The sequence below is a fragment of the Pygocentrus nattereri genome, chromosome 11 (assembly GCF_015220715.1).
Source record: "Pygocentrus nattereri isolate fPygNat1 chromosome 11, fPygNat1.pri, whole genome shotgun sequence".
Classification (NCBI taxonomy): domain Eukaryota; kingdom Metazoa; phylum Chordata; class Actinopteri; order Characiformes; family Serrasalmidae; genus Pygocentrus; species Pygocentrus nattereri.
This window is the reverse complement of record NC_051221.1, coordinates 21389446-21416800: the sequence shown is the minus strand read 5'-3', so window position 1 is coordinate 21416800 and position 27355 is coordinate 21389446. Positions and strand designations below refer to the sequence as shown.

Genomic DNA, 27355 nt, shown 5'->3' with positions numbered 1-27355 from the left:
CAATGAGGTGATGGTGTCATGTAAACAAGCAATCAACATTGTTTAAGGCTAGAATTGGTTCAAGAGGAAGAGACATTTATAGAAATATTTATAGGTTACCAGAATTTTATTGTCATACCTGGTTTAATAACAAACACACTTGTAAATTGCATTTACCTTTTTGCCTTTTCTGTAACTTCTAGTCAAGATAAAAAAAACAACCAGGGCAAATGTTTATTGTGCATGGATTTTTTGTGTTTGCTGTCATGACAGTGTTATTGCCATAGTGTGCCTGTGAATGCTTTTGGTTTCTGGCATCATACGGCAAGCACGCACAATCTGTGGACACTTCAAGGGTGTTGTGGCTGCATCCTGTGCCATATCAAGTCTTAAGTTTAATGGAGAGCAGTCTGTATTTTGGTCATCTGTTCTGAGGGAGGATTTGGCGGTTTGGTTCTGGCATGATGAAATGTCGGCACTCTCATTTCACTGCAGACTACTTTTTCAGGGCTGTTGTTTAGCACTGACTCACTCTAGCATGGGAAACTAATTGTTAAAGTGCTGACAAAAGTAATTTAAAGGTTTAGGTTCAAATCTGAGAGTTTAAGCATGTGTCTAAGCTTATTATTAAAGTCTTATTCCTAAGACTTAAGTGTTCAATCCTAAGCTTATGCTGATGGAGGCCTACTTTTTCACTTATTAACCAGATAAAGACCTTGTCTGCACATTCTATTATTATAGCTATATTAGTCTTTTGTGCTTATGATATACTACTGACTTACATACTCCTCCACCAATAGCTTAAGAGTCAACAGAAATCTTTCACCTCCACTGAGCTCAGTCCTGCTCTGTGACACTGTGTACTTCTAATGCCATCATCATCTGCACATATTCCCATCATCTGTGGCTAAAGCTACCACTTCCATCAATCTGTGTGTGTGCATTGCTGAGTATCAATGAGCACACTTCTAACTAAAGCTGTCATTCATTTGCATAATGTTGGTGTGTGTACCAAGTACAGAGCAACGTACTGTAGCTGCTTTCCATATTGTCCCCTGCAGCAGTAAACACAACTCTGATGGGTTTTCACCCATTCCTCTAGAAATACCTACTTTCATATTCACTACAATCACTATTACCATCTTTTATGGATAGCTCCAAGACAATTGCTGAAGAGGTGTAATCAACATGAGGCCTGCACTATTGTAAACAAACAGACAAAGGTATTCCAGAAGAACACTGGAGCTATAGAACCTTTGTTTATCCTCTTATGTATTTAACACCATAATTATTTGAGCCAACATTTAAGGACCTAAAGAATGCTGCACCATTTGCACCAGAGCTGTCGAAATGTTGTTTTCTCTCACTCCCCATCTCGTCTTCAGAAAGTAAACAGACTAATGAAAAGGAATTTTTAACCTATATCTAAAGTGAAGCATGGATAATGCCTGCATATTTTTTCCAGTTGGTCATTACAAGAAGCAATATGATGACAAATGGATTTCTTTCAATGATCCAAACAGCTTGTATTGTTTGAAGAGCTAGCTCTACACAAAATAATAATCTAGAATTATTCTCTTTACATTTGTAAATATGAAGGACTCCCTCATAGTACACATATAAACCAAAGAAGATGAATTTTAAACCTTCAAAAAAGCACAAGCAGTCTGAAGCTACTCTGATTCTGACAGAGCTGAAGAATACACTGTGTGAACCATTTGCCCTCTGAGCAACAGCCACCCTGCAAAGTGAAATGCTCTGGGGTAAATATTTTGCTTTTGTTAAAACATCCCTTCATGAGGAAAAATGGCGAGATATCAAGCAGCTATATTATACTGCCTGCAGAGACATCAAACATCTAGGCCACATAGAGAGAAATACAGGGTTGCATGTTCTTGGACACATGTGCACAAAGCCTGTACACATCAGCCTTGGATGCTTTCTTAAGCTGGAATGTCTTTTGACAAGTAAAAGCAGAAGCTCAACCTGCTGTACCTCATCTGAAAGACAGATTTACTTTCTCTTTTCATCCGACCAAACCATCCACATGAATAAATATTAGGCACATCACAAGCAATGCTTGTGTACACTCTCTCATGACAAACTAGTCTCCCATAAGAAATGATCTGTATATAAACGCTATACAAATGCTCTATATAAATCTTTCAGTTTCTCCATAGCAGAGGCTGCTCAAGAAAGGACACTTTGTTGTAATTTGTTTAAATGATCAACACCTATGGGATTTTTCCTAGGCCATAGTGCACATTCAGAAATCTGCTGAATTGTTAAGTCTGTCTGTGATCAGTAGAGCCAGAAGTAAGAACCTACACCTAAAAATACAGGTTCCTTGGAGTGATGCCATAGAAGAACATATACAATATTTACATGTATAATCTGCACTACAGTTCTGACTAAGAAACTATAATCAATTCAAAGCATTTATGGCCTAAATGGTAATAAAACGATCTTGATCTTCACACTGGCTCACCATATCCAAGCAAGAAACAGTTATTTTAGCAGCAGAAGCCATTGTGTTTGAAAGACTTCAATTCATAATGAAAATGTATCTGTATGAATCACTTATCTTCATACTGCAACTGTGTGAAGCTTGAATGTATTAGCTCATCTATTAACTAGTGCTGAGAACCTTCAAGTCTCACTGGGACTGAAGTGACATATACAACACTTGTGAGGAAACAGATCTGAAAAACGTGTTTCAATTAGTACAAGCACAACAGAGCTAATAAATACTGATATGACTGCAAGTAGAATAACTGCAGCTTTGGGATTCTGTGTGTGTAAGAGTTCAACTATGTTCTCTTGGTTCACTCATACAACCACTAATAGAGCAGCACCAGATGTGCCTCAGAGCAATCACCTTTTTCTCTTATGCACTAACACACAAACACTTGCATGTGGGAAGACCAATCTCCATATAGTACTTCCTCCAACAGTAATAGACAATCACACTTCAACCTAATTAGAAATCCCTTTCATGCACTCGCTAATCACAGCACTCTTGACCTGGATTTGACATGCACACTTAACCAGCATAAATATAGCACAGCATGTTATCTATAGCTTTTACTAATCTCAAGAAATTCTCCCTCTTGTCTATCTACCTCAAAGAAAAATAAACAATTATTCAAAATAGATCAACACTTGGAACTACTAGATGTGACGTCTCTGAACTGAGTCTACCAGCTTGAACAGAACAAAAGCTTTTTGTTCAGCACTGAATGCTAGGTGGAATATTATCAGAACCCCCAACAAGGCAAACTCACGGTCTTCTTTCTAATCACATCAGAACTCTGGTTTAGGCCTGATCTGCTGTTTCCCTCAAAATCAAAGCATGCTGAATGGACGAGACTGGGACAACAGCTGAATTAGCCAAGAGGCTGCCTCAACTCTAAACAACCACACAGTGTATTTAAAGTATTTTATGTGATTTATTTTTGTGCGTGAGATTTAATGGGCCTTCTGCTTCTCATTTTCCTCCCTCACACTTTGCCACACACTCTGGAGTGCATTAGGTGGAGATGAAGACAATGACAGTCCCTGATAGGCTATAGAGCTTGTACAGAGATTAAGTGAACTGCATCTTATGCTTTAGACTGTGTCTCCTGGACACAAATGGGCTCATTCGCCAGCCCTCGACTGACATGGACTGCAGTAGAGGTTTATGGGCTTCATTCGAAGGACTAAACTGTATTTCCTCTCATTCCACAACAAGTGGAGATACATATTTACTTTGAAAATGCTCTCTCTTAAGGGAACTACTTTGAAATATTTTATGACACGCTCAATAAGCATTTTATTAAGTACACTATACTAATACGGGGTAGGGCCTCCCTTTGCTCTCAAAACAACCTCATGGATTCCACAAGATGCTGGAAACATTCATTTGAGATTCTGGTCCAGGCTGACATGATTGCATCATGCAATTCTTGCAAACTTTCCAGGTTGCAAATCTCCCGTTCTACTACATCCCAAAGGTGTTCTACTGGATTCAGATCCAGTGACAGGAATGGCAACTAAAGAACACTGAACTCACTGTCACATTCATTAAGCCAGATGGAGATGACTTTGCTTTGTGGTATGGCGCTTCATCATACTGGAAGGAGCCATTATAAGATGGGTAAATTGTGGCCATAAAGGGATGTACATGGTCAACAGCAATAATAAAATAGATTGTGGCACTCAAGCAATGATTGATTGGTATTAATAGGCCCAAAGTGTGCCAATAAAACATTCCCCACACCATTACAGCACCTCCACCAGCCTGGACTGCTGACACAAGGCAGGTTGAGTGCATGAATTTATGTTTTTAGTGTTCTCTGCTGAGCTCTCTCATCAACAAGTGTTTCTATCTGCAGAACTCTTACTCAGTGGATGTTTCTTCTTTATTGCACTATTCTGAGTACCCTTGAGACTGTTGTGCATGGAAATCCCAGGTGAAACCCCAGGTGATCAAAAGACTGTACTGCTACCACACTGACAGAGTTATTCGCACTGTTTGGCTAATTAGAAAACTGCATGAATAAGTAGATGTACAGGTGTTCTTAATAAAGTGTTTGGTGAGTACACAATTCTACAAGTCACAGTTAGAAAACTATTCTTGGGGGTCACAAGACTAAAGCTCTATTTTAGAGTCTGGTAAAATCTTCAATAAAACAAAAAAACTTTGGTGAAAACCACTTAAGTCCGCTTAAGCAACAAAGAGACACGTATATCTGTTTTCAGTGAGGCCTTTTAGTGAAATTTACAGTCTTCTGAAATGCAAAAAGGTATTGTAGAGATTAGAACATGGTTCACTGAGAGAGAAGAAGCCCTCACACATGATGGGAGACATGAGGCAGATTTGGCAAAGGCTCATGTCAGCAACTCAGGGCCAGACTGAAGGGGATGGGGTCAGGAAACCAAAATGGGACATCCTTTGGCCCAGTGTAGCCATAAATACCAAGCACTCATCCAACATTTAATCTGCTCTTTCACCAGCAATAATCAATAATGTCAGACCTGAACGCTGATTGAGTTCATCATGACCTTTGCCATCTCATTACTAGGGACAAGCATGAAGAAAAATAGCAGCCAACATCTCAGCTCATTGTTTGCCTTGAAGTAAGCTCCCCTTAATTAGTCTTGCTTACTTCTTTTTTCCTTTTCATGTCCTTTTTTTCTTTTTTTAAATAATTCTTGATTCAAGACTGTCACCCTAACATTATCAGTCATAGTCTGTGTAAGAACGCCACCTATCACCACATTCCTGCCAAGTACTGTACAATTTAACACACACCACAGTCCTAAACTGCTAATTACCCCTTACATATTGAGATCTATCAAAGGCAGGCAGAGAGAAACTAGACTAGAGGGAGGAGGGCTATGGGGGAAAGGAGCCGTCAGTAATTTAGCCTGGGACTTTACACTTACTCACAGGGCATGACCTAGTGCGTCTGTCTGGAACATGGCGTGCTGAGACAGCGTGTGAGCGCTGCTGCTGGCTTTCTACTTCCCATATGAGTCTCAGTCACACCCGTGTACACAAAAATCCCAATCATTTGACCTAAAAGACTTTTATGTAATAATAAAATTATTGTTGCAAGTTATAAATACAGAAACAATTAAGACCACATGACAGCTTTGATAAGAAGTATTTTCTAAACGCTTGCTCTTGGCACTTGTGTGCTTTGCCGTCGAAAGAGTCAAAAATTATCAAACATTTTTGGCTGCAACTGAAGCACAACATGAGTGCTCCATCTGGCATGATCATATTTGTAACCATAACAAAGATATGAGGAGGAAAATCAAAGGCAGCTTTTCTCAAGTAAGTCAAACATTGTGTTGGGAGAGAAAAAATGCATTAACAAACAAGAGCTCTTTCTCCCATGGAATAAGAACATGTTATTCCAAACAGGCACCCAGGGTCTAGTCCCACTCAGAAAACAAAAGACTATTCAGCATTTGTCACATTTAATACAAGCGTTCACTCTACTGCCTTACTAAAATCAGACTGAAATCCAGTTCAAGTGTAATTTGCATCATTGTTACATCTGAGTCCAGATTTGTCAGATGTCACAAATAATCCATCATGGACGTATGTTTCATAAACATCTATTTATTAGGTTTTGTCATGACTGATATAATTTAAGTCAATAAACTGTGACAATAATCACATTTCACCATTTGAACTCAGACTATGTGGTGGCAGCCTCTTGTGTTAAAGAATGCTAACTTTTCTCATGTCCACAAGCACATTTGGGAAGTTCCCCAACAGAAGTGGAAAACAAACCAAGGGCCACTATCCATGCGTTTTATTTTGATTGTGATTATTTTGTGCTAATACTGTGCTAAAATTGCTAAAACCCATCAATGCTTGTACAGTTAGAGCACATTCAATAGAAACTGCATTAATTAAGCTATTACCTAATTGCAAAGGCAAGCACTCAAAGATGAGCTCATATATGTTCTATTGAGCAGTCATAAAATAACCAGAGCCATTTTCACTCAAAAATAACCAGAGCCAGGCCAAAGCAGGAGTGAACTGTTTGAAAAGCGGGTCCAAACTCTGTTTTCTGTAAATATAATTGTTTGATTTGATGCATTTCCAATCAAAATGAAACATTATGAATAATGGCCATGCTGAAATGATGCACATATTTCTGCCAAAGCTGTAACTGTTAGCCTTTATTTGACTTTGTAATGCCAGTTTGGTTAACACATTCCTTAATATTACTATGTGCACACCCACTCAGACCACATAGCCCAGACCTCGCTCACAAATGATGATTATTTGCCTCATTTGTAAAAAGCAACTAAAGCAAATTGGCTTGGACTCTCTCCTTCCTTGCTTGGACACGGCTGCTATCTTTGTCTAATTTGGGTTATTCTGAAAGCTTACAGACCATTATCTGCACCCGCACAATATTTATAAGTCATTGGACAACTATCTGAAAACTGCAGACACGTTGTAACTATTTGGATTTGATCAGAGATAAACAATTATACTGTATAAGTTGGGAGTCCAATATCGCTCTTAACCAAAGTATTGTTTATTTGAAGACAAGACACCAAACTCATTCAACAGTATAAGTGAGGTGAGAGTGAGTGAAACCATGGTGTCAATACATCTTTCATTTGCATATTAAACCAGCAATGGGCTATAAGAGAGGGGGAGGCAGAACTCTCTATTGTTGTTATTATTATTATTATTTATTATTATTATTACTGATATCATTGTTATTATTATTTTAAATTGATCAATCATAAGCCACTACACATACATGCAAAATCTATTTATATGGCTGTGCCTGCAACATCTTTTACTCTGTAACTTTCAGGAATTCACTACTGCATCCAACAAGTGCTGCTACCATGACCACAACTCCACACTAAACAGGATACTCTTCTGTGTATGTCCAGCTATATCCATTTTACAGCAATGCTAACTTCTTGTCAAAATGAGAGGCTAAATCTGAACAATCAGAAGCAGAATATTGTTAGGCCTGGTAACAGCTGTTTATATGCTAGACAAACACAGATACAAATAGGATATGGTGGTGGGTGGTGACCTTGACAGGAACACTTGCTGAGTCCCACACATCCAAGCTGTTTCTCAGCATGCAAGGTGCAGCTGGTGTGTCTCAAACTCTGAGAGAACAGACTGAGCATCATCTTCCTCCTCCCTCACACTTCCCCCACATCCACCTCTCTAACTACAGATATCAAAGCCACTTACAACTTATTATTAAAACGTCTTGCAAAGGTTTACTTACTGCTGCTAAAGGAAAATGGCTGATACCGTCTGTGCGAGGAAGAGGAGAGGTCCACTAGTTTAGATATGCAGTCACTGCAGTCCTTTAACGTTTTTTTTTATCATTTTTTCTAAGTATTTAGATGCTAGTGAGAAAAGGGGGTTAAAGAATTAGGGTTAATTCAGTTCATATGACCCCATCCAACATCCTCACATGAAAAGGTTCCTCTGACAAAATAAGCCAATGCGGTGTTTCACCTCATCAAACCAGCTAAAGCTGCTGTTCTGTCGTCGACTTTAAGAGTAATCTGTTAGCCTCGTGCCACAGCGGGCTGGAAGAGCGTTATTAAAAGTAGCGTAGCCTTCACTCGGCCGTTTGATGATGCTAAATGAACACCGGTCGACTGAACCTGTCAAAGTTGTTCAATTCTCACGTCATCGCCTCTCGAGTTCACCGTAAGGACGCGCGCGGGGTTCTCATGTGAAGTTGCCCGGTTTGCCCCCCGTATTTCTCTGGACTACGCAAACAGCAGTGTAGCGGCAGAGGTGCACTCACCCTTGTTCTCCGCTTTAGAAAGGCAGGCTGAGTGAAACCGTGCAGCCGTTGTTGACGAGCGCAGCGGAAAAGCTCCTCCATGGCCGCTGCGCGAGCTCCTTCTCCACAAGCCCCCCCTCCCACCGGCGGAAAAGTTAACATCCCCAACGACGGAGAGGGATTAACTCAGCTCACATCACCTCACAGAGCCTTAAACCACCCTCAGGTAAAAGCATGACTCGAGCAGATACAGCGACGTGTGTAGCGGCGAGGGAGAGCAAAAGGAAAGAAGAGTAACTGGGTTGAGGTACCAGGGAGAACCTCACTCACCACGACACACACGTTCACACAGACAGCTACAATGCCTGCTAGATTTTGTTCTGTACTTAAAGAAGACAGAATGAAGAAGGTTTTCAATATTAAAATGTAAATGCGTTTAAATATGTCAAATTCGGTATTATTTGAGGATTAAACAGCTGTCGTTACTTGCCTTGTTGACGTGTTGGGTTAATGTGAACATGGTTTCAAAGTGTGCTGTCGACGTTTCATTGCTTTGACTTTTCAGTATTATAGATAGTGTTCTTAAACATGCATGGTAGTTAAGATCGCCCATATCCTATTGTTTATTGATATACTTAGAGGGAATTGAATGAATGTATGTTTCAAAATTGAGATCAGATTCATTTTTAACATTACCACATCTTTATTAATGGTTGTTTCAGTAGTCCCAAGGCCTAGACCATCTTAATGACTTGACTACTGTAAACTCCGTCTTCTCAGAAGGAAAAGAAGCCAAAGAAATTTGTTTGGCTTGCATATGAAAAATCTGCTGTTAAAAGCATGCATTAAAAGACAGGACATCATAAACACGTTTATTTATACTTGTTTGTACACATATAAACATTTTCTATATCTTGCCTGTTTACTATGCACATATTTACTGCAATTGGCTCATAAAATAAAAATATAAGTAAGTCAAACATGAACAGGCAGTTTGTCTGTGGCCTTTTCTCCATGTTGTCCTTGTATATAGTCCCCAGCATGGTTTTCTGTGATGCATGGAGATGCTTCAATCGCTCGGAGAAAGGAGTAAAAATGTTTGGTTTCTCCACCGACACAGAGAAGACAAAATGTTCAAGGCAGCAGGAGCAAATTACTAAATTATTTTCCATCACAAAAGATTACAACAACAACGTGACACTACATACGTTTCACATACAAATGTCACGCCACTGTGAAGCTTAATGTTTTGTTTATTAAAAATAAGGAACAGGTAAAGAATTGCAAAACCCAGGGAGTTGAGACTCAGGGTGCAAGGTGGGGGTGCTGTCTTACTGTAAGAAGTATTTAGACAGAGTGGAACGCCCCCCCCCCATAGCCTGCAAACATTCAATCAGTAAGTCTTCTATTTGTTTACTCCTTAAAGTCTCCAATATGCGCTATAAATCCATACCAATAGTGACGCATCACGAACAGCTTTGTTTTCATTGTCTAACTTACATAAGCTCGTACTCCAAAATGGATAACATTATCCTAATTTTACCTCCACCACCATCTCTCTACAAGCTCCTGCCCCAATGTTATGTTTAACTAATATTTACCTCCCACCCGCCCCATGAAAAATCGAAAAAATGAAAAAGTGCATCACAACCGGTCTATTCTGCTGCAGCTCAGCTGCGCTGCTAGTATTTGCTGCTAACTTCCAGGAACTATTGACAGGCTTCACAATCCGCCATCGCTGGGAAAAAAAATGGACCACTGGACTGAATAGAATTGATGCTACTCTCTGTCTACATGGCTCTGGGGTGGCCTAACTGGCTAAATTCACAAGGACCAGGATAAATTAGCGTTGCCAAATCACCAAAATACAAAATTATGCAAGCAAGACTGGCAATTTTTCAACAGTAGGTGGGTTTAGAAAATGCTCACCTGCACTTTCTGCTGGTCAACTGATTTAGAGTGACAGGCCTTATGAAGATGCAGCCAGGGCCACTCTGTGAGCCACCATCTGCCACAAACATGGAGCATGAAGTACTGAAAGTAGTACTGCCAGACAGGATAGCGCTGACATGATGTATGTTCGGTCATATTTAGTAATGTAACACAACGTTCGGGTCGTGTATATTTTGGAAGTTTATATTTGGTAAACAACTGTTGAATGAAGTTTTACCACCTACCAGGTTTCTACATGCTAATTAGCCTAGTAGTGTCTGCTAACTAGGCAGATTTTGCAGTAGTTAATTAGCCCTGCTTCTACTGACTTGTAGCTAACGTTACGCGGTTTCAAGTGTCCCTTGCCTTAAAACATCTGATCAGGTCATTTACTGATTACTGAGCCCTTCATGAGCTGACCAGGCGTGTTGGCTCAGGAAATCGTTGAATCTGCCGTGGTGGAGGGAAATAACGTAGCATTGGCGTGAATGCAGTATCTAGCAGAAAATACCACTGATTACTGCCAGCTTCGATTTACTGCTGCCGTGAGACAGTTAACAGACGGTCATGTTTAATCACAATAAAGGGGATAAAGTTAAGTTGACCAGACGTCCCTGTCTGGCGGGCTGTCTTCAGAAATGCCCTAGTATTTAATAGTGAAATAAACACACACTGGAAAGTCTTGAGTGACCTGCAGCTGGGCAGACTAGTTACTTGTGCTGTGCTTGTTTTGGCCAACAGAGGGGGCTGGCTGCTGCTATCCACTAACCTCTTATAAAACGGATAGTTACCGTCTAAAAATCTGATTGGCTGTGCCACGATCAGAGCTGCTGTTAAATAAATGGTATAGGCACCGCTGTGACATCACAGCGACTGAACTCTTTATTACTTTATTTATTTAAAAGTTACTTTATTTATTACGGCATGAAAAATCCTTGTGCTGTTGATGAATTCTCTGACTCTAATGCTGCTCGCATGGACCACCGAGTGTACTGATGAAGTAACCCAGCCGCCACACGAACGACCTTTAACATTGAAATGTGGTTGAAATAATACCATGAAAAAACGTTGAATTTTTTTTCAAGATACTAATAAATCATCTTGAAATTTGTACTTTGAATCAACATGTCACACTTTGATTAATGTAACAGCATGACAACTGTGTTAACGGACAATCACTACCCGTATTGAGGCCCCGAGTCCACCTGTATTGAGACGGTCCCAGTGCGCCTGCGCTGTTCAGGAACCGTGTTCAGATGTGTTTCTGGAAATTTCGGAAGGCTTCAAAACGCGTTTGGTGAAGATAAGATACGCTGGTGGACTGGATCCGTATAACCTGCATTTCGTCTGAGTTCAGAACTTTCAAGTGTGTGATATTTTATAAAAAAGTGGCTACCAAAGCTCAAGTTAGTTTCTTACCCCTCCGCTTCTCATTTGAATTTGCCGTTCCACCTTAAAAGGTGCTGCATTTACACTGAGGTGCCTTAAATGTAGAACGAATTTCGAAAGTTGGCGAACACGAAAGCCAACATCAGCGCAATAAATGCATCAGTTTACATCAATAAACCTTCAAACAAACCTTGACTTGCAGATGATGGAGCAGATCGTTATAATTATCCGTTGGAGCTGCTGGTCACGGCTCACTGGCTGCGTCCCACACCACGCACTTCTGTACTTCACCTAATACACTAATGAGGGCACTTCCAGTGGTAAATGCGTTACTATTTAGTGTGCGATTAAACTAACATCGCAGCAGGAAACTTCAGCTCAGATTTTATCTTTCGCTAGTCATCAGTACAACCACAAAGCAAATGGAATCAAGTCCGTACATTCGGATACTGGATCGGTTATGGCTTTGGCTGAACTTCCGTGCTTCAGGCAGGACGATGTGGTCAGAATTGTGGAAGAGTTATCGAGCACCAAACGTGCAAAACTCGATAAGGGATATTAATTCTTTTTGAGCAGTTTATTTTTGATTATGAAGGTTAATCCCAGTGTTGTTGTTAGCTAGGTTAACTCGGTGTTTCAGACAGGATGAGTAATGTCAGTTTCAGTATTCCTCAGATGTAGAGATCTTCACGTATGTGTCTGTTTAAGAAGTAATAAACGGTGTCTAACATGTATTATTATGTTAAATTATAATCTTCTCAGTGTCAATTGTTCTAGAAGGTGAGATCTGTGTAAGGGGTCGGACCTCCCTATCGAGAAAAGCGAGGAACCACACAGACTAGTGGTGCAAAAACCTAAAAGAAGTTCAAAGGAGTTTAACCAGTTAATTGTTACAACATCGCAGTTCACGAACCCTTTTTAATGTATGCAGTTAGAGTTACTGTTTTATAAGCTATTTAACTATTAGGTTTTTATGTACCACATATAAACACACAGCTTTCCAGTAACCACTAGCTACCACCTGGGTCACAGAAGTTCTTTGATATATGTGCATCCTCCTAGGCTTGTTCTTCCTCCTCTGTCCCTGACATATCCTGCTCCACCACCCTTATTAGTAGAGTCTTCGAGGCGGGCCCTCTCTCTGTTATACACTCTTGCTTTTTGACTCCAACTGAAACGACATGGTACTGCGGCCCCTTTTCAGCCACATTTTTCCCTTCGGTGTACTGTAGATGTCCAACAGGTTGAAATGAGCACTGCACACATATGTACTGTTTCGAATTACTTTGAATGTTGGCTCCTTGCTCCTTTTTATTGTGATTAACCATTTCTTTCTGAGCTCATCATCAGATGGAAATGAATGAAAACTCAAAAACGGGAATGATTTTATATAGAACTTCCCAAACTGGAAATGTTGACCCGGAAACAAGAGAACGGCTCATTGGGTAGGACAAAGATACCTAAGATATTACTAAGATAGCCATTTGTGATGTCATCCACAAAAATCTATAAATACACCTACAGAACATCAATTCTTAATTTCTGAACAACCAATATAGAGTCCTTGGATTACAAGATCTCCAGTCTTGATGAAGACAGAATCCAAGCAGCATGGTAGAGGCTTCAGGATCATGTAAAGCACCTAAACCATCTGCTGATTAGAGGATCGACAGACAGAAAGAATTAGAAAGGTGGATCAAAGACAGTGGACAGTCAAGGAGGCCTGCCTGGTGTTGTGTGTGGAGAAACTCAGTGCTGAGCTCAAGACAAAGGACTGGCTTTTGGACCAAACCAGAGAAAGAGCGGTAAGGTTGAATAACAGAGAAGCTGCTGAGGCACTGGAGAAAGAAGATCTAGAAGCCCAGATGAAGCAGCACATCCAGAAGCTCTTAGAAGCAAACCATCAGCTACAGGGTGAGCTCCTGATGAAAGAGGAAAGAGGTGAGAAAGATGTGGGAAGCAGAGGTGGAGAAGATCTGGGCAATATTGGATGAGCTCTGCTCCAAAAATCTGGAGGTGAACGCCAAGTACGAGACCATTATGCAGCAGAAAATGGAGGAGCTGGAGCACGGACTGGAGATGATGAGGGATCCGGTAGCTGTGATTAAGCAGAATGAGGACAGGATCCTATCAGCAGTTCATCTGGTGGTCATTCAGAAACACAGGCTGATGCAGGAGTTGCAGAAACACGTGAATCCGATCCCGAGTGAGACCATGAGCAAGGTAGAAAGACAAGAATGGAAGAAGATCCAAAAGAAGAAGGCCAAGGAGCTGAAAATGCAAAAGAAGGCAGAGGAGAAAAAGAGAAAGGAGGCCTTAAAGGACACAAAGGTGAAGAGCAAAGAGAAGAAGAGCTTCTGGAAAAGACTTTGATGTTGTAAAAGAAGAGAGTGAAGAACTAGAATGTATGCTTTTCACTTAAAACACCAATTAACAACATTAATAAACACTTCCGTTTGTCTCTTTATGTTTGTCAAAGTGATAATAGGCCAATAATACTACAGTATAAAACAAAAAATAAGAAGAATAGAATCATAAAAAATGATGTAATCTGGTTACTTTTTCCTTTCAATATTTATTTCATGCCCACTAACAGACGGACCGCAGTCCGAGTCCTGACCCAGATGCCCCCTATGCAGACCTGGACCTATAAGTGATAAACTATTGAGAATGATTTAATCTGTGTAACTTTTCTAGTCTTTGCAGTACAGCTTTAGTGGCCCGGGAAACTCACAGACCAATTGCATGTGTAGTAAATATCATACTGAAACACCAGTAAGTGACGCACACACAGGGGAGGGATGACGTGAGAAACAGCAGTCACAGAAGAAAGTGAGCCAGAGGGAAGCTATTTCACATGACGTGCTCTAAAAAGAAAAAACTGACAGTAAATGTTGTTGAAATATTGTTCAGTTGTACTTTATTTGATTTGACCTTCAGTTGCTGACTGCATAAGATGTTTACATACCTACTAGGCTACCTCAATATACACTATATGGCACTGATATGATGCAAATTAGACATTGTTATTTGCTTGAGGAAATTTTCTCTAACTGGACCATATTGAATTTTAATTGAATACCCCTGATTTAGAAGGAGAGACGTTAAGTGACTGGTGCTTGAGTTAGTTAAAACTTAGAAGGGGAACTCCACCAAATCTGTATAATTAAATGGCTGCGATGTTGACAGTCATTCAGAGTGTTTGGGTGTGAAATGCCCTGTTCTAGAGAAACTAGCTATGAGTCAGAAATGTTCAAAGTGGAGATGGTATTGGGGATGTCTGAAGAACTGAATGCCTCTGAAAGCCCCCTCTCAAAAATATTATGTAAAATCGTTGGATATCTGCTGTGTGATGACTGAAACATTGTTTATGGAAGTTTTGTGTCATTTTAATCCCTTTGTGGCGGACGAGTATATGTACCATCATCAACATTACACAAAACACACGTAACACAGAAAACACACGTTCACAGGTGGCTTTGGGTAGTAAATGAAAAGGCTGTTTTTGTGTGGTGGACATGGTAACCCCTGGTTCCTGTCACCACCACGATAAAGAAATATGAGTCGGTGCATTTCCCTACAATGAGGCATTTCACATCACTCTGAATGACTCAGCCACATGTCTACATCTCATGGAGGGAGTTATTCAGGAATTTTGAAATTCTCCTTTATTATTTATTCTAACTGAGCTCTAACTTGGTTACTTCCTGCCCTATAGTTATATAAACTGGAGTTTTAGCATCCACTTTGAGTATATTAATGTATGTATAGTAAGCGGAATAAAATAAGTTGCTGTTAGTACAAGAAATCACTGCATCACTGACTAGAGGTTCAGCCAGAATGTTTCTGAAATCCTTTCACTCTGTCATGACTGCCACTGCTTCCTCTCTTCTTGCAGTCACCTGCATGTCCTTCATCTACATACAGCATATTTTAGGTAAGGAAGTAACATGTATGTCTTTTTCAACTGGGTTACTGCTTTGTTTTCACTAATTTTTCTGCAAGTGTAATCGAACAAGGTAAGCATGTCTGGGTTTGGATATTTTATCCTTTAACCATATGTCAACATGAGCATGTCTCTATCCCTGTCTCATGATGACACTTGACTGTTGATTGACAGTTTCGTTGTCTGTTGTCCCTCTTTTACTTTTGTGCTCCCTATTAACTCATCACATTTTAAGCTACAGGAGTAGCTGAGTAGTACAAAACACCTGTACTTGAGTGAAATGTAAAAACTCTTTTTATTCTGTTTATACTTTTTACTTGAGTTAATGTACAAAAGCAAAAGGTAAATCTGAACTTGTAATGCACTAAAGAGATATTAGTGATTTATTTATTTGTTTATTTTTGGAACAGTAATTTTTATGGAAGATTAAGGTCAAATAAGAATTATGTCATGTAATGAGTTATTATGACAATGGTGAATACCGAAGTAAATATGAACGAATAAAGGTAAGTTTCCGATTTGATTTCAGGTAGACTTCAAATGCATTTCATCATATGATCTTAAATAAAAGTACTGAGAATTATTGGAGTTCTGTTTTTAATACTTTCTGTTAAGGAGGCCTGTGTGGCTGCAGGCATTAGAGTTTATTGAGTTGGAGTTAATTGTTCCTTTCCTTATTGCAAAGTATTTCGCCAAATTACAGAACTAATTTAATTGCTTAGTTCTTTTACTTCTGATGCTTAAGTAGTTTAGAAGTAAGCACAAATTTGATCAATCGCTTTTGCTGAAGTAGCAAGAGCATTTCCCCTTTTACTCAAGTACAGAGGTTGTGTACTTTCTCCACCCTGCTGCTCCTGGCTTTCAAACAGAGGCTGGGAATCAAGCCCTGTCTACATAAACAGGTATTTCTCAGGTTTGGAAGCAATGCATTTACTGGATTTGCAAGGCTTGCATGCTTACAGAAACAACAAATATGCCTCTGTTTCAGTTATTAAAGTTAGCATTTTAAACTTTGACTAAATGTGTTGTCTTTCTATAGCCACCCATCTGCTGCTTCTGGTTCTTGATTGATATGGACTTACAGCTTGTTCCAGGTACTTTTATTTATAGTAATGGTTACAGTGTTGCTCTTTGTAATCTTAGTATATAGTTCTGTACATATTTTACCTATAACTTTTAGCACAATATTATGTATTTAAAACTATGGCTCACCTGCTTTGCTCTTTTTCTTTAGTTTGTAAGAGCTCTTAGTTCAACAAGAGCATTTTCAGTTCACAGGAACATCCTCCCTCTTGTAAGCTATTTCATGCACCTCCATTTTTGTCTTGTTGCTTTATTTCTCATAATGCCTGCTGTTCTACTAGGATCATTCATAGTCCAACTGTCCTTTGTCTGGTGAGGATGTTATGCATTTTGCTTACTTTTGTCTTCATTTTAGGAAGAATCCCAAGCTGCAGGTGACAAAAAACTGACCAGAGACCTTCACATCTGTTAAGAGCTGAGTATATTTAACATTATTGGGTAGTGGTCAGATGTTCATTCTCTGTCTGACCCCCCCCCCTCTCTCTCTCTCTCATTCATGATCTACATAGTATATGCTCACTGACCACGTTTTATACACCTTAAACTAACTTAAACTAGTTATGCCTGTTTGCATATGACAATACATGACTGCATTGCTGTGGCACATGCTGGAGGTCATGAAATGATTTTCATAGGAGGAACTGCCACAAGCTCTCAAAATGCCTATGGTTTAACATTGTTTATGGGTGCTTAAATAGTTATAAGAAACTGACCAAAAACGCTGGCAAAAATATATTTTGCACAGTTAGTCTCTGGGCAACACCACTTACACTTAAACCATGACTGCCGGCTGGGCAGGGGAGTGATAACGTCATGGTGTACCGGGATGTGAGCCGAGCAATTGGACTGGCGAGCAGTGTTGGGTCTACTGGCCAGACTTTTGTTTTTTTTCTCTATCAGGGAGTTTCAGTGTTAAAAGGGTAAGACGTTAAAACAACATCGCGATATCAACGTTGATTCACTTTTCAAAATCGAAGCAAAATCCAAGTGATTCGACGCTGACCTAAGAAGTTGATTCAACTGTGAATAAACGTTGGGATGCCAGCTGGCTCTGTGCCAGGACCGCCAAAGTTTACACTTTTACGTCACTTCCTTTTGAAACGCGCATTAAAAAGCCTACCTGCATCCCGGTCGCAGTGTTTGATGGACAGGAGTCTGGTCGACAGTGAAAATGCAAAAGCAAACGGTTACAAATACATTTTGATTTTGGAAGGCTGAAGCATGACGAAGAGAAAACGCAGTTGCAGATTATTCTGGCTTTAAAACGTCACAGAGCACTAAAGGAATGACGTTGAAATGTCGAAAACGTTCGTTTTTCTATATTCATTTTTATATGCATTTAGATTGTCTTTAATAACAAACACACACACACGGATATACACTTATAAATGCACAACTGAATTAGCATTTCCAAATTTGTATTTGAATTTGCAAAAGGTCTGGAATATGCGGCCATAGTAAAGCTTACAGCAAGTGAAACGCAGTCTCAGGTTAAAAGAGGAAAAATGTAACTGATCAGCAAAGGCAATGTGTTGCTCTCACAGCAATGCGCTGAAGCCCGCTTTACCCCAGACGCAGTGCCGCGCGCCATACGCTCCTATACTAATCAATGCAGCGCGTCACGCGGGAAGAGCAAAAATTCGCGGGTCTGTTTCTCAAATATGTTTCTGCACACAAAGTCATCAAAGCTGAGGTGAAGGACATTTTCATGGCCGCGATGGCAACATACTTAGATTAGTGTCACTGGTAGTTTAGGTTTTTAAGTTTGGGGGGTTGGGGGGCCTTAGAGCAACCACACCTAAGGGTTTGTGGCAGTGTTCATCTGGCCTTAACTATGCACCTTTGTGTTTCTTCCAGTACATCAGATACAACTTAATCTAATTAGCAAGCTCCTTGTGGTCTAGGTAAGGTGTGTGGAGCAGGGAAAGATGTGCAGGCGTGCAGAGGATGGGGTCAGCAGGATTGCTCTTGAGAATCCCTGTGACCCTTTTAGAAAAGTACTTTGATTCTGTAAATGCTAAATGTGTGCAGAGGAAAAAGAAAGGAGTTTACAGAATAGTAAATATAATGAATATTATATTATTTCCTTGAACTCCTGAGAGTAAATAGTTGAGTTACAGTTCTAAAACTAAGAAGACACTTTTGCCCTTCTTGGTCCTAGAATTGGGCACTTCAAAAAGTGCTGGTGATATAGCAGATACAGCTCACAAATGGCAGGTAATAAGCTGACAAGCTGGATCAAGTGTGTTAGGAGAGGGAATAGTTGAAACTGTGCAGGGTATGGGGTCCATGGGATTGGAGCTGAGAACCACTCTATTAGGCGACTGTATCTCTTTGAGATATTAGTGGATGCTAGTAAAAGTACTTATGGTTCCATGGTTTTTGGTTTAGTTCAGGTAAAATGAGGTAGTTCATTATTTTCTCCAGTCATTATACACAAAATGCAAATGCATTTAGATTGTATTTAATAACACACACACACACACACACACACACACACACACACACACACACACACACACACACAAGCGAGATACACTTGTAAATGCAGCAGTTTGCCCAGCCCATGACCAAGAGCATTCCAAGTGCTGAACCAAAATAAAAAAGAACAAAAACAAGAACCGATGAAACAAAGTGAATTAAGAATTAGGAAGGTTCCTTTCTTCCTAAATACACTTTAGCTTAAGCATAGGTACATCTACCCATCTAAGTGCAAATCCAATACAATTTTATTTAGATATAACCAGGGGAATGTGAGTAGTTATAGGCACCTTGAGTCTTGAATAATGTCTGCACAAAAAACACAAGGGGAAAATAGTGGCAAACTCTGAAACACCCGAAACAAAGGGTTACACAGCAAAAAGCAGGATCTGTGAGGCTATTCCTATAATAACATTGGAAAGTCCAAAAAACTCCAGTCTGCACAGAACCTTTGAAAAGGACTGAAAAGAATACCACGCTGAAAAGAGACATGGTGTATAGAGCACTGAGCTTTGTGGAAAATACAGCTTTTTTTTACTACTGAACTCCTGGCCCTATGGTGCCTCATCCATCCTTTCCTGCAATAACCAAGGGAGACCTGTTTCTTATGTTTATGAATTATAAAGTGATAAAAGATCCATTAGGCAATAGCTTTTTATGTGGGTGTAACAGGGAGGCAGACCTATGAGAATTAGTTACAAGGCACAAATGATGTAGTTTGCTGTTATAAATTTAAGCTCGGTCATGTTTTTATAAACCACCGAATCTAAGTATTTAGACTGCTCTCGTAGCTGCATTTACAACAGAGGGCACGAGTGTGAAATGTTGAGAAACAGTGGCATATTAAATGCTCCAGTCTTGCTGTGTCCTCGATGGACCCCAAGACTCCCTTGGCTGCTTTTGTTTTTAGGAGATTAAAGTGTTGATTTATCATCCCTGGAAACAAACCTCTGGGATATTTTTTAAAATGTTTTTCTTATTCTGACCTTTTGACTGTTTTTTTGTTCCCATTCCAAAAACGTTCCCCTGCACTTAACGTATCCCCTGGATATCCCTTCCAAGCTCATACTGTGAGAAAAGGGAGAGGGATGGATGAACAGCACAGGGGAACCCAAGCTGGAAGTGGAGAGCCAGCGAGGGAGGGGAAAGTTGTGTGCTGGAGCCAAGCTGCTGCAGAGGTGTGAGGGGTCTGAGCGAGTGTGGGAGACAGGCCTGAGGGACGATACACCATTCTCCACCTTCTCCTTGCATCTGGACATCCTTCCATACTCATCAGTCGTCCATTCTTCCATTATGATTGTGTATGATTGTGTGTGTTTTTTTTTTTCCTAGCAGTTTTTCTGCACCACAGCCTCAGGCCCTCAGATCAGCAGTGTCTGGCCTTGGGCCCAGGTTGTAAAAGCTGAAGAACACCGGCCGCTCCATTCTGGGATGTTTCCCTTTTTTTTTTTTTTTAAGAAGAAGGAGAGAGGATGGCCAGGTCCCATTAGGGAAGGGGGAGTTAGGCAAAAAAACAGGATGGGGCAGTGGGGAGACTGCTGCTTCAGCTCTGCCAAGACTGCTCTGATACAGAGAGACGAGGGAAGAGGAAGAGAAGGAGACAGACAGGATGAGAGCGAAAGAGAGAGAAAGAGAGAACAGAAATCTGAGAAAGAAAGCAGTTCAGTGAAGGTCCTGGAAAGATAGACATAAGAAGCCTCACAGAGTGGTAAAAAGACACACAGAGATGAAGAGAAAACAAAAGGAAATAGAGAGGAGATGGTTTTATCAACCTTCATACAAACTGTTTCTTGCAAGCATTCCAAAATACACCATTACATCACAGAGTGCGTGGGAACTCTCACCAAAGCTCCAAAAAGACTCTTTATCTCTCTCTCCCCCAGTCATTCTGATACCCATCACCAGAGACCCACTCCTTCATCTAGAATATACACACACACTCTCTCGCTCTCTCTTTCACAGTGGAAGCATTAGACCCGGAGTGGATTCCTAAGTGAGTAGTCCGGTCACAGTGTCTTAAGCTTAGCTGAGAAAATGCATGGTGACCTAGCAGAAGTTCTTGATCCTTCCCAAACCATTTTGTTTCATTGCACCCAGTCCCCTGGAACATGAAATTAACAGAAAACAGACAGCCTGTTTAACAACATTCACACGGCCACAGCAATCAACCCAGCGTGCTTTCTGATTTTTACAACACATTATATCCCTAAATACTCAATGACAGCACTGGCACCAAACTGAGAAAATCTCTCATATACAGCACAACACTTTCATAACTCAACCCATTACAGCATCACCCACAGTATTATGTAGTCAGAAAACAATTTTCCCGATAGTGTGCCTGTTGTCTACTGAATTCAGTATGACAGCTACTGTTGTACTCGCTGACACTCAAGACAAGACAACTGCAATACCACTATGTGACGACAGTATTTATTTATTCACACGCGCTCACACACACACATATATATATATATATATATATATATATATATATATATATATATATATATATGTGTGTACACACACACAATGAAAAAGCATTTCATCCTCTATGTACATGTACTGTCATGGCCAAATACACCTTTATCATATTTTCTATGTACAGTATTCAGTATTCATCATCTGCCTCTTAGAAGAGGACCATAAATATGTCCACTTGTTAACATAAAATATAACAAATAAACAACTTGTGGGATAATCATCATGAAAACAAGCTGGAGAGTAAGGACAGTTGGAGGGCAGGCCCACATAGGAGCCAAAATAATTGACAACAAACATCAGAATTAAATTAGACTAAAGCATGTTCACGCTAAAGGCCCAACCTAATCGGAAACCAAAACCTCTGAGAAACATAAGAAGTAAAGCTCTCCTTAGCAAGCTTCAGTTTTTACAGAACAGTGCTTTTGTCCTAATTGGAGGGAGATTAGGTGAAATACTTAAGGCCTAATAGCTAGGCATGCTCCTCATAGCTCTAGTTAAATAAACCCATCCTGCTCAGCAGAGGTGTTGTAGTGATGGAGCACAGATGCAGAGGTGGGGGACTTAAAAAAAAAAAAAAAAATTAACACATTTTCCCTGTCCACTTCTGGGCCAGAGGCAGCACTGATGAGTCTACTAGTGTACAAGCCACACTGCTAGTGTGTTGCTAATCTAAACAGCCATTTTAACAGGCTGTGATTGTCAGGAGATTGACAGTAGACAGGCTGACACAAAAGGAATTTGTGCAGTGTTTGTCTGAACTAAGACTCTTTGCCTGGATTTAGCTCATGGTTGCAGACTCAAGTCATTGATTTAGTTTAAGCGAGCTTCCACACTCATAAGTCTAAGGTTCTCTCTCTCTCAGAAAGTTTTGTTGCAGAGTCATGGAAGAGTATGTGAGTGAGTGAGTGTGAGTGTGTGTGTGTGTGTGTGTGTGTGTGTGTGTGTGTGTGTGTGTGTGTGTGTGTGTAGGAGTATTGTGGCTTGTGAGAGAGAACTCGTGCATTGGTCTCTCAGGTGCCCACAGTGTTGACTGGCATCTGGATCTGGACCACTTCTCCGTTTTCACTCTGCTGGATCTGAATGGCCTCCTTCACCTCCATCTCTGCTTGCAGCGCTGGACCTAGTGCCTCTGCCTGAGAGAGAGAACAAGAATCAGCGAGGTAAGATGAATGGAAGTTGTGATAAAACCAGACAGGTATAAATGACAGGTAGAGATGAGATAAAATAGAAGAGAAGTGAATCAAAGTAAAAGGACAAAAGAGAGAAAGAACACAGAATGAAAAGCCTACAAGCAGAAAGACAGTACTGTATACGGTCACGTAACAATACTGTCAACACATACGTTATTTGACCTGAGTATTAATGTTTTCGCAAAGTATTAACACAATGTTCATTCACTTTAATCATCGTCATTTTGAACTCAGCTCATCTGATCTGAACTTATCAATATTGCATTGTTTGAGAGCCATACCAGTAAAGCTCCACTGAATTGAAGAGAGGTTGGATGAAGGCTATGCTTTATCTCTGTCAGCCCAATAAAAACAGAGTGTGTGAGGTAGAGCAAGAGGGACGAGGATGAGTCACATCTGAGAGTGGAGTGTGTTGAGTGACTCATTCCTTCCTCACACATTTGCCAGGGGACTCAAATGCACACCTGCACAGCATAGAGTCTGCAGTCGAGGACATGGCCTATGCACAGCCTCCTGCTAAAGCCTCTGTCTCTTTCTCTCACTCTCTCTCTCTCTCTCTCTCACAGCTGTGACTGCAACATGGCTCTGCTTCAGCACAGCCTACACTACCTCACTCCCCAAAGTGCTATAGTCTTAAAACCTGGATGTTTTGACATTATGCACACAATGGGTGTGATTTGTGTGCTCTGTGTTCTGTGCCAAGTTCTCAAATACTTTACATTTTGAATTCTGCCTGTTCCACAAGAGGGCAGTCAGGAGAATTTCAGGTAAAGCATTAGATGTGAAGTGAGTTTTCATATAGCCCAATAATTATGCTAGTACTCTCGCTGTGTTCTATTACAAACATATGAGATTAAGTCTCAGAAGAGAAATCAAACTATAAATTGGTTCTCTGAGAACATCAGTAACATCTGGAATCCAACAGAAGACTTGTCTCAAGCACTCCACAATGCCAATGAGTGACAATCAGACCTTGTCTCCAGTCTGGCACACTAACACAGTCTCTCTCTCACACACACACACACACACACACACAAATCTCTCAATTTATCTCCAGTAGGTCCACAGCCAGCTGTGCTGTCCAGTATTGAAATATGACCTACTGCTGACCTAGCATCAGGACAATGTAAGAGCTTTCAACAGCATTCAGCATGTCAAGATTAATCCGAGCTGTACAGGGAACAGTGCTTTCTGCTCGGAAACGTTCCTTTACTTGTATCCATTTTGTTTTTTTGTGATCCAGTTTGTGATATGGAAGCTATTAAACAGAGAATGGCAAAAATGTCAGGGTAAATAAATACTAAAGTAAAATCAAGTAATTTTTCAACTGCTCATGTAAACGCTACCACGTGTTTTTTGAGACAGATGAGAGCGATTCTCATACTTCTGCACTCCATACACTGGGGAGAACTGTGTGGCCACGCTAACCTTATGACATCATGAAAAGAAGCCAGTAAGGGGATATTTGAAGCACTGTTTCAGGTACATTCTACCACATGGTTTCTAAGTGTTTCTTAAGGCAAATTTCTGCAAATATCCCATAACCTTAAAATCATCCAAATGTTCTCAAGACTTTGTATGATTTAAAACTTGAAAGATTCAACTGAATAAATATGAACCCACTTATTGGACTGTTCTATGCCTATTCTGCAATGCTACTGTCTACCGATGGCATTCTATCTCACTGTGAGGCTTTTTTCCATGAAGCTCACCTTCACACATAAGTATGCACAATTCCTTAGTAATACATGTTTTGTGAGCCAGGCAGACAGTTTAAGTAGACTGAGAAGGCTGTTGAAGAAGATCACTCTGTCACAATGGTGCATTTCTAGAGTCATCTGTCCACAGCTGCTCTTTCGATAGCTTTTTCCCTGCTTTGAGGTCACCACATGGTATCTCACAGGAGAGCAGCCATCTGTGAATGTCTGTTCCATTTTCCCTTTGTTGATTTCTGCCAAACGCTTTGTATACAATAGTCTGTTCAACCTGATAATCCTCAGCTATTAAATACATTTCCAGATAGCTCCAACGCATAAACAAACATGATTGCAGCAATGTACCAACGAAAGACAGACGACCCAAGGCAGCACGGCTCAATGAATGGGGTAACAGCGAACACGCTCTCTAGTCATCATAAAACAGTCCAAATGAGTCGCTCACACTGAGGTACTGTGGCTCAAACACAGAAATTCAGAGCTGAGAAGGCAGGGGCATCCGTTCCAGGAGGGCTGTGACTAAAGCCTGGGCCTGCGGGTGGGGTCTGGTCTGGGGAACTCTGCAGGGGAGCGAGGCCAATCGTGTAGCCTCTCTCACACACTAGCTCTCTGGGCTTGGCAGAGTGCACTGAGAGAAGATGAGAGACTGCATGCTGAAGGCCAGCCAAAGTGTGTGTGTGTGTGTGTGTGTGTGTGTGTGTGTGTGTGTGGACTATGAAAAAGACGGTAAGAAAGATTGTGAAAAGAATTTAAGAAGATGCTGGGACAATTAAATATCCAGGGTTAGCACTTGCACGACAGCTCACTGAGAGCACATATTGACTGTACATTAGTTTGTACATCCGCATCCACAGGAGATGTGCGTATGAGAGAAAACGACCATGAAATAAAAAAGATCTAGTACAGTGCACTGAAGACCAGGACATTAAAAATAGTACAGTATATATTCAAGCAGACATATACAGATATACTGTAGCAGTCAGATATAGAAATGTAGATAGCAAGAGAAACTCAGCAAAGTGAAGTAAAGCAAATAAGAAAGTTGTGAAACAGACAGCAAGGCTAAGGTATTCCTAGCCTGTGTCCTATCACTGAATTCCAGCTGATTATTATTGCCATGAATCATCGAAGAGGAAAAGCTGTTAGTGAAGTTTTATAATGCCATTGCTTCAGAAAAATGCCCCATGTTACCCACAAAAAGTAGGGGCTGCATACTCACATAAAACGACTACCAGAGAAAGAGTAACCCTAACAATGAAATGACATGTAAGATCATTTAGACCATAATGCAACCCAAAGGTCTAACCAGCTGTTTTGCTCTTGCCAGCCTGGCCACTTTAAAGGCTGCACTAGAGGAGGAGTGCTCTCCCTCCCTCTCCTAACATGGCCTGCATTACTCTCTGCTCCATCACCATACCAAGGGATTCTGAAGCTCATGTACTAATTACTACTTCCCTTCTTCTAACATTCCAAGTTTTACATGCTTGTAGAGAACTGTATTGTTAAATATTAACAGAATGAAGAAGAACAAGGATAGGAGTAAAACTTTCACTGCATCTTTTTTGAAGTGTAGAAATATGAATGTAGTACACACACAAAAACGGCATCAAGTCTAAGCTACATTATCCCATGCATTCTGAACATTCACCTCTGAACTCACCTTGCAACAATCATTAAACCCTGTGAAGTTTTTGTATGTGTATAAACGTGGTCCTAGCATCTTTGTAATATGATAATGGCATCATGAGGAAATGATTAGAGCACTTCCACAGATACAGGGGCAGGGTATGTGCAGGGAGAGAGAGGGAGGCAAACTGGAGGCTATTTATTATTCCTTGCAAAAACAAACTGATGTGATGTGCTGATTAGCAGAGCCAAGTGCAGGAGCGGTTCACCTCCCGGTTCAGAGCAGCTCTGGAAACCACACGGCAGGGAGACAGCCAGGGCTACAGGCTTTATATGAGGTACAAAGGCCAGATCTTCCATATGTTGCTCTAGCCTTTCATATGAAAACTCAATCTAAAAAAAAAAAATCTTTGTAATGATTGATTTCCAATTCTATGTGGGTGCAATACATGCCTGTGTAGTGCGAACAATGCAGCAACACAATTTTCTCACTTTGCAAGTTGCAGATTCCCCAATATCTTAAAGCATGTTTGAAATTCGTATGATAAGCAGTAGGCGCAGCAATGAGCAAGAGCCAATGAGCACAATGTCAGCCTCACAGTAGGTGTCCATTGCGCTACGCCACTGCCGTGGTACTTCATTTCAAATAAATTTCAAATAACTTCTTTTTAAGTGGGCTACTAGTTCTAAGGCCTTTTTGGATCAAATATTTGTTTGAAGTATGACAGAGTTGTGTAGTTCACTGCTTGTTTTTTGTCTTTTTACAAGAGCATCCAGTGATGTGCATTCATTCTGAAATATGTTTTTTTGGGGGGAAAAAAAACAAAAAGTGCTATAAAACTGGTGATTAAACCATGCATTGGAAAAAAGCAGCTGCAGGCTATAAATAAGGTGATTAAGCCATACATCAATAAAAGAAGCAGTTCCTTGACAAAACCCTTGAACATTGAGCAAGGTTGCTGCTCACTGCTGCAATGGTTAGGTTTCGAGCCTCTGAATGAATATTGATGGCAGTTTTCTTATCTGTGTTGGCTGTTTGAAAATGGCTTCTAACTGCCTTCTTTCTTTTTTGCATTAAAGTAGTTGAATTCTAGAATTAAAAAGGGTGTCCTGACACTTTTGCACAGTGTACAAACCTCAGTTACAAAAAAGTTGGTACTATATGTGAAAAGCAAATGAAAGCATTAGTGATTTGTAAATCAATTTTGATTGTAATGAAACAATAACAGTACAAAGACAAGATAT

General features: G+C 40.4%; 2 protein-coding genes across 5 annotated transcripts in view; both read right to left on the bottom strand.

Annotated features, from left to right (window-relative positions):
- LOC108428820 (zinc finger protein 469) overlaps nucleotides 1–8548 on the bottom strand; it is a 248789-nt gene extending 240241 nt beyond the window's left edge. The window contains exon 1 of the mRNA XM_017700129.2: nucleotides 8286–8548. The gene's annotated coding sequence lies outside the window, so the exon portion shown is untranslated. The remainder of the gene's footprint in view (nucleotides 1–8285) is intronic.
- Nucleotides 8549–22107: 13559 nt separating this feature from the next.
- The window catches only part of LOC108428821 (BTG3 associated nuclear protein), a 49117-nt gene continuing 43869 nt past the window's right edge, over nucleotides 22108–27355 (bottom strand). For all 4 annotated transcript variants that reach the window (XM_017700132.2, XM_017700134.2, XM_017700133.2 and 1 more), the window contains one exon: nucleotides 22108–22712. In XM_017700132.2, the coding sequence (XP_017555621.1) occupies nucleotides 22590–22712 (123 nt within the window). In that variant the 3' untranslated portion in view covers nucleotides 22108–22589. The remainder of the gene's footprint in view (nucleotides 22713–27355) is intronic.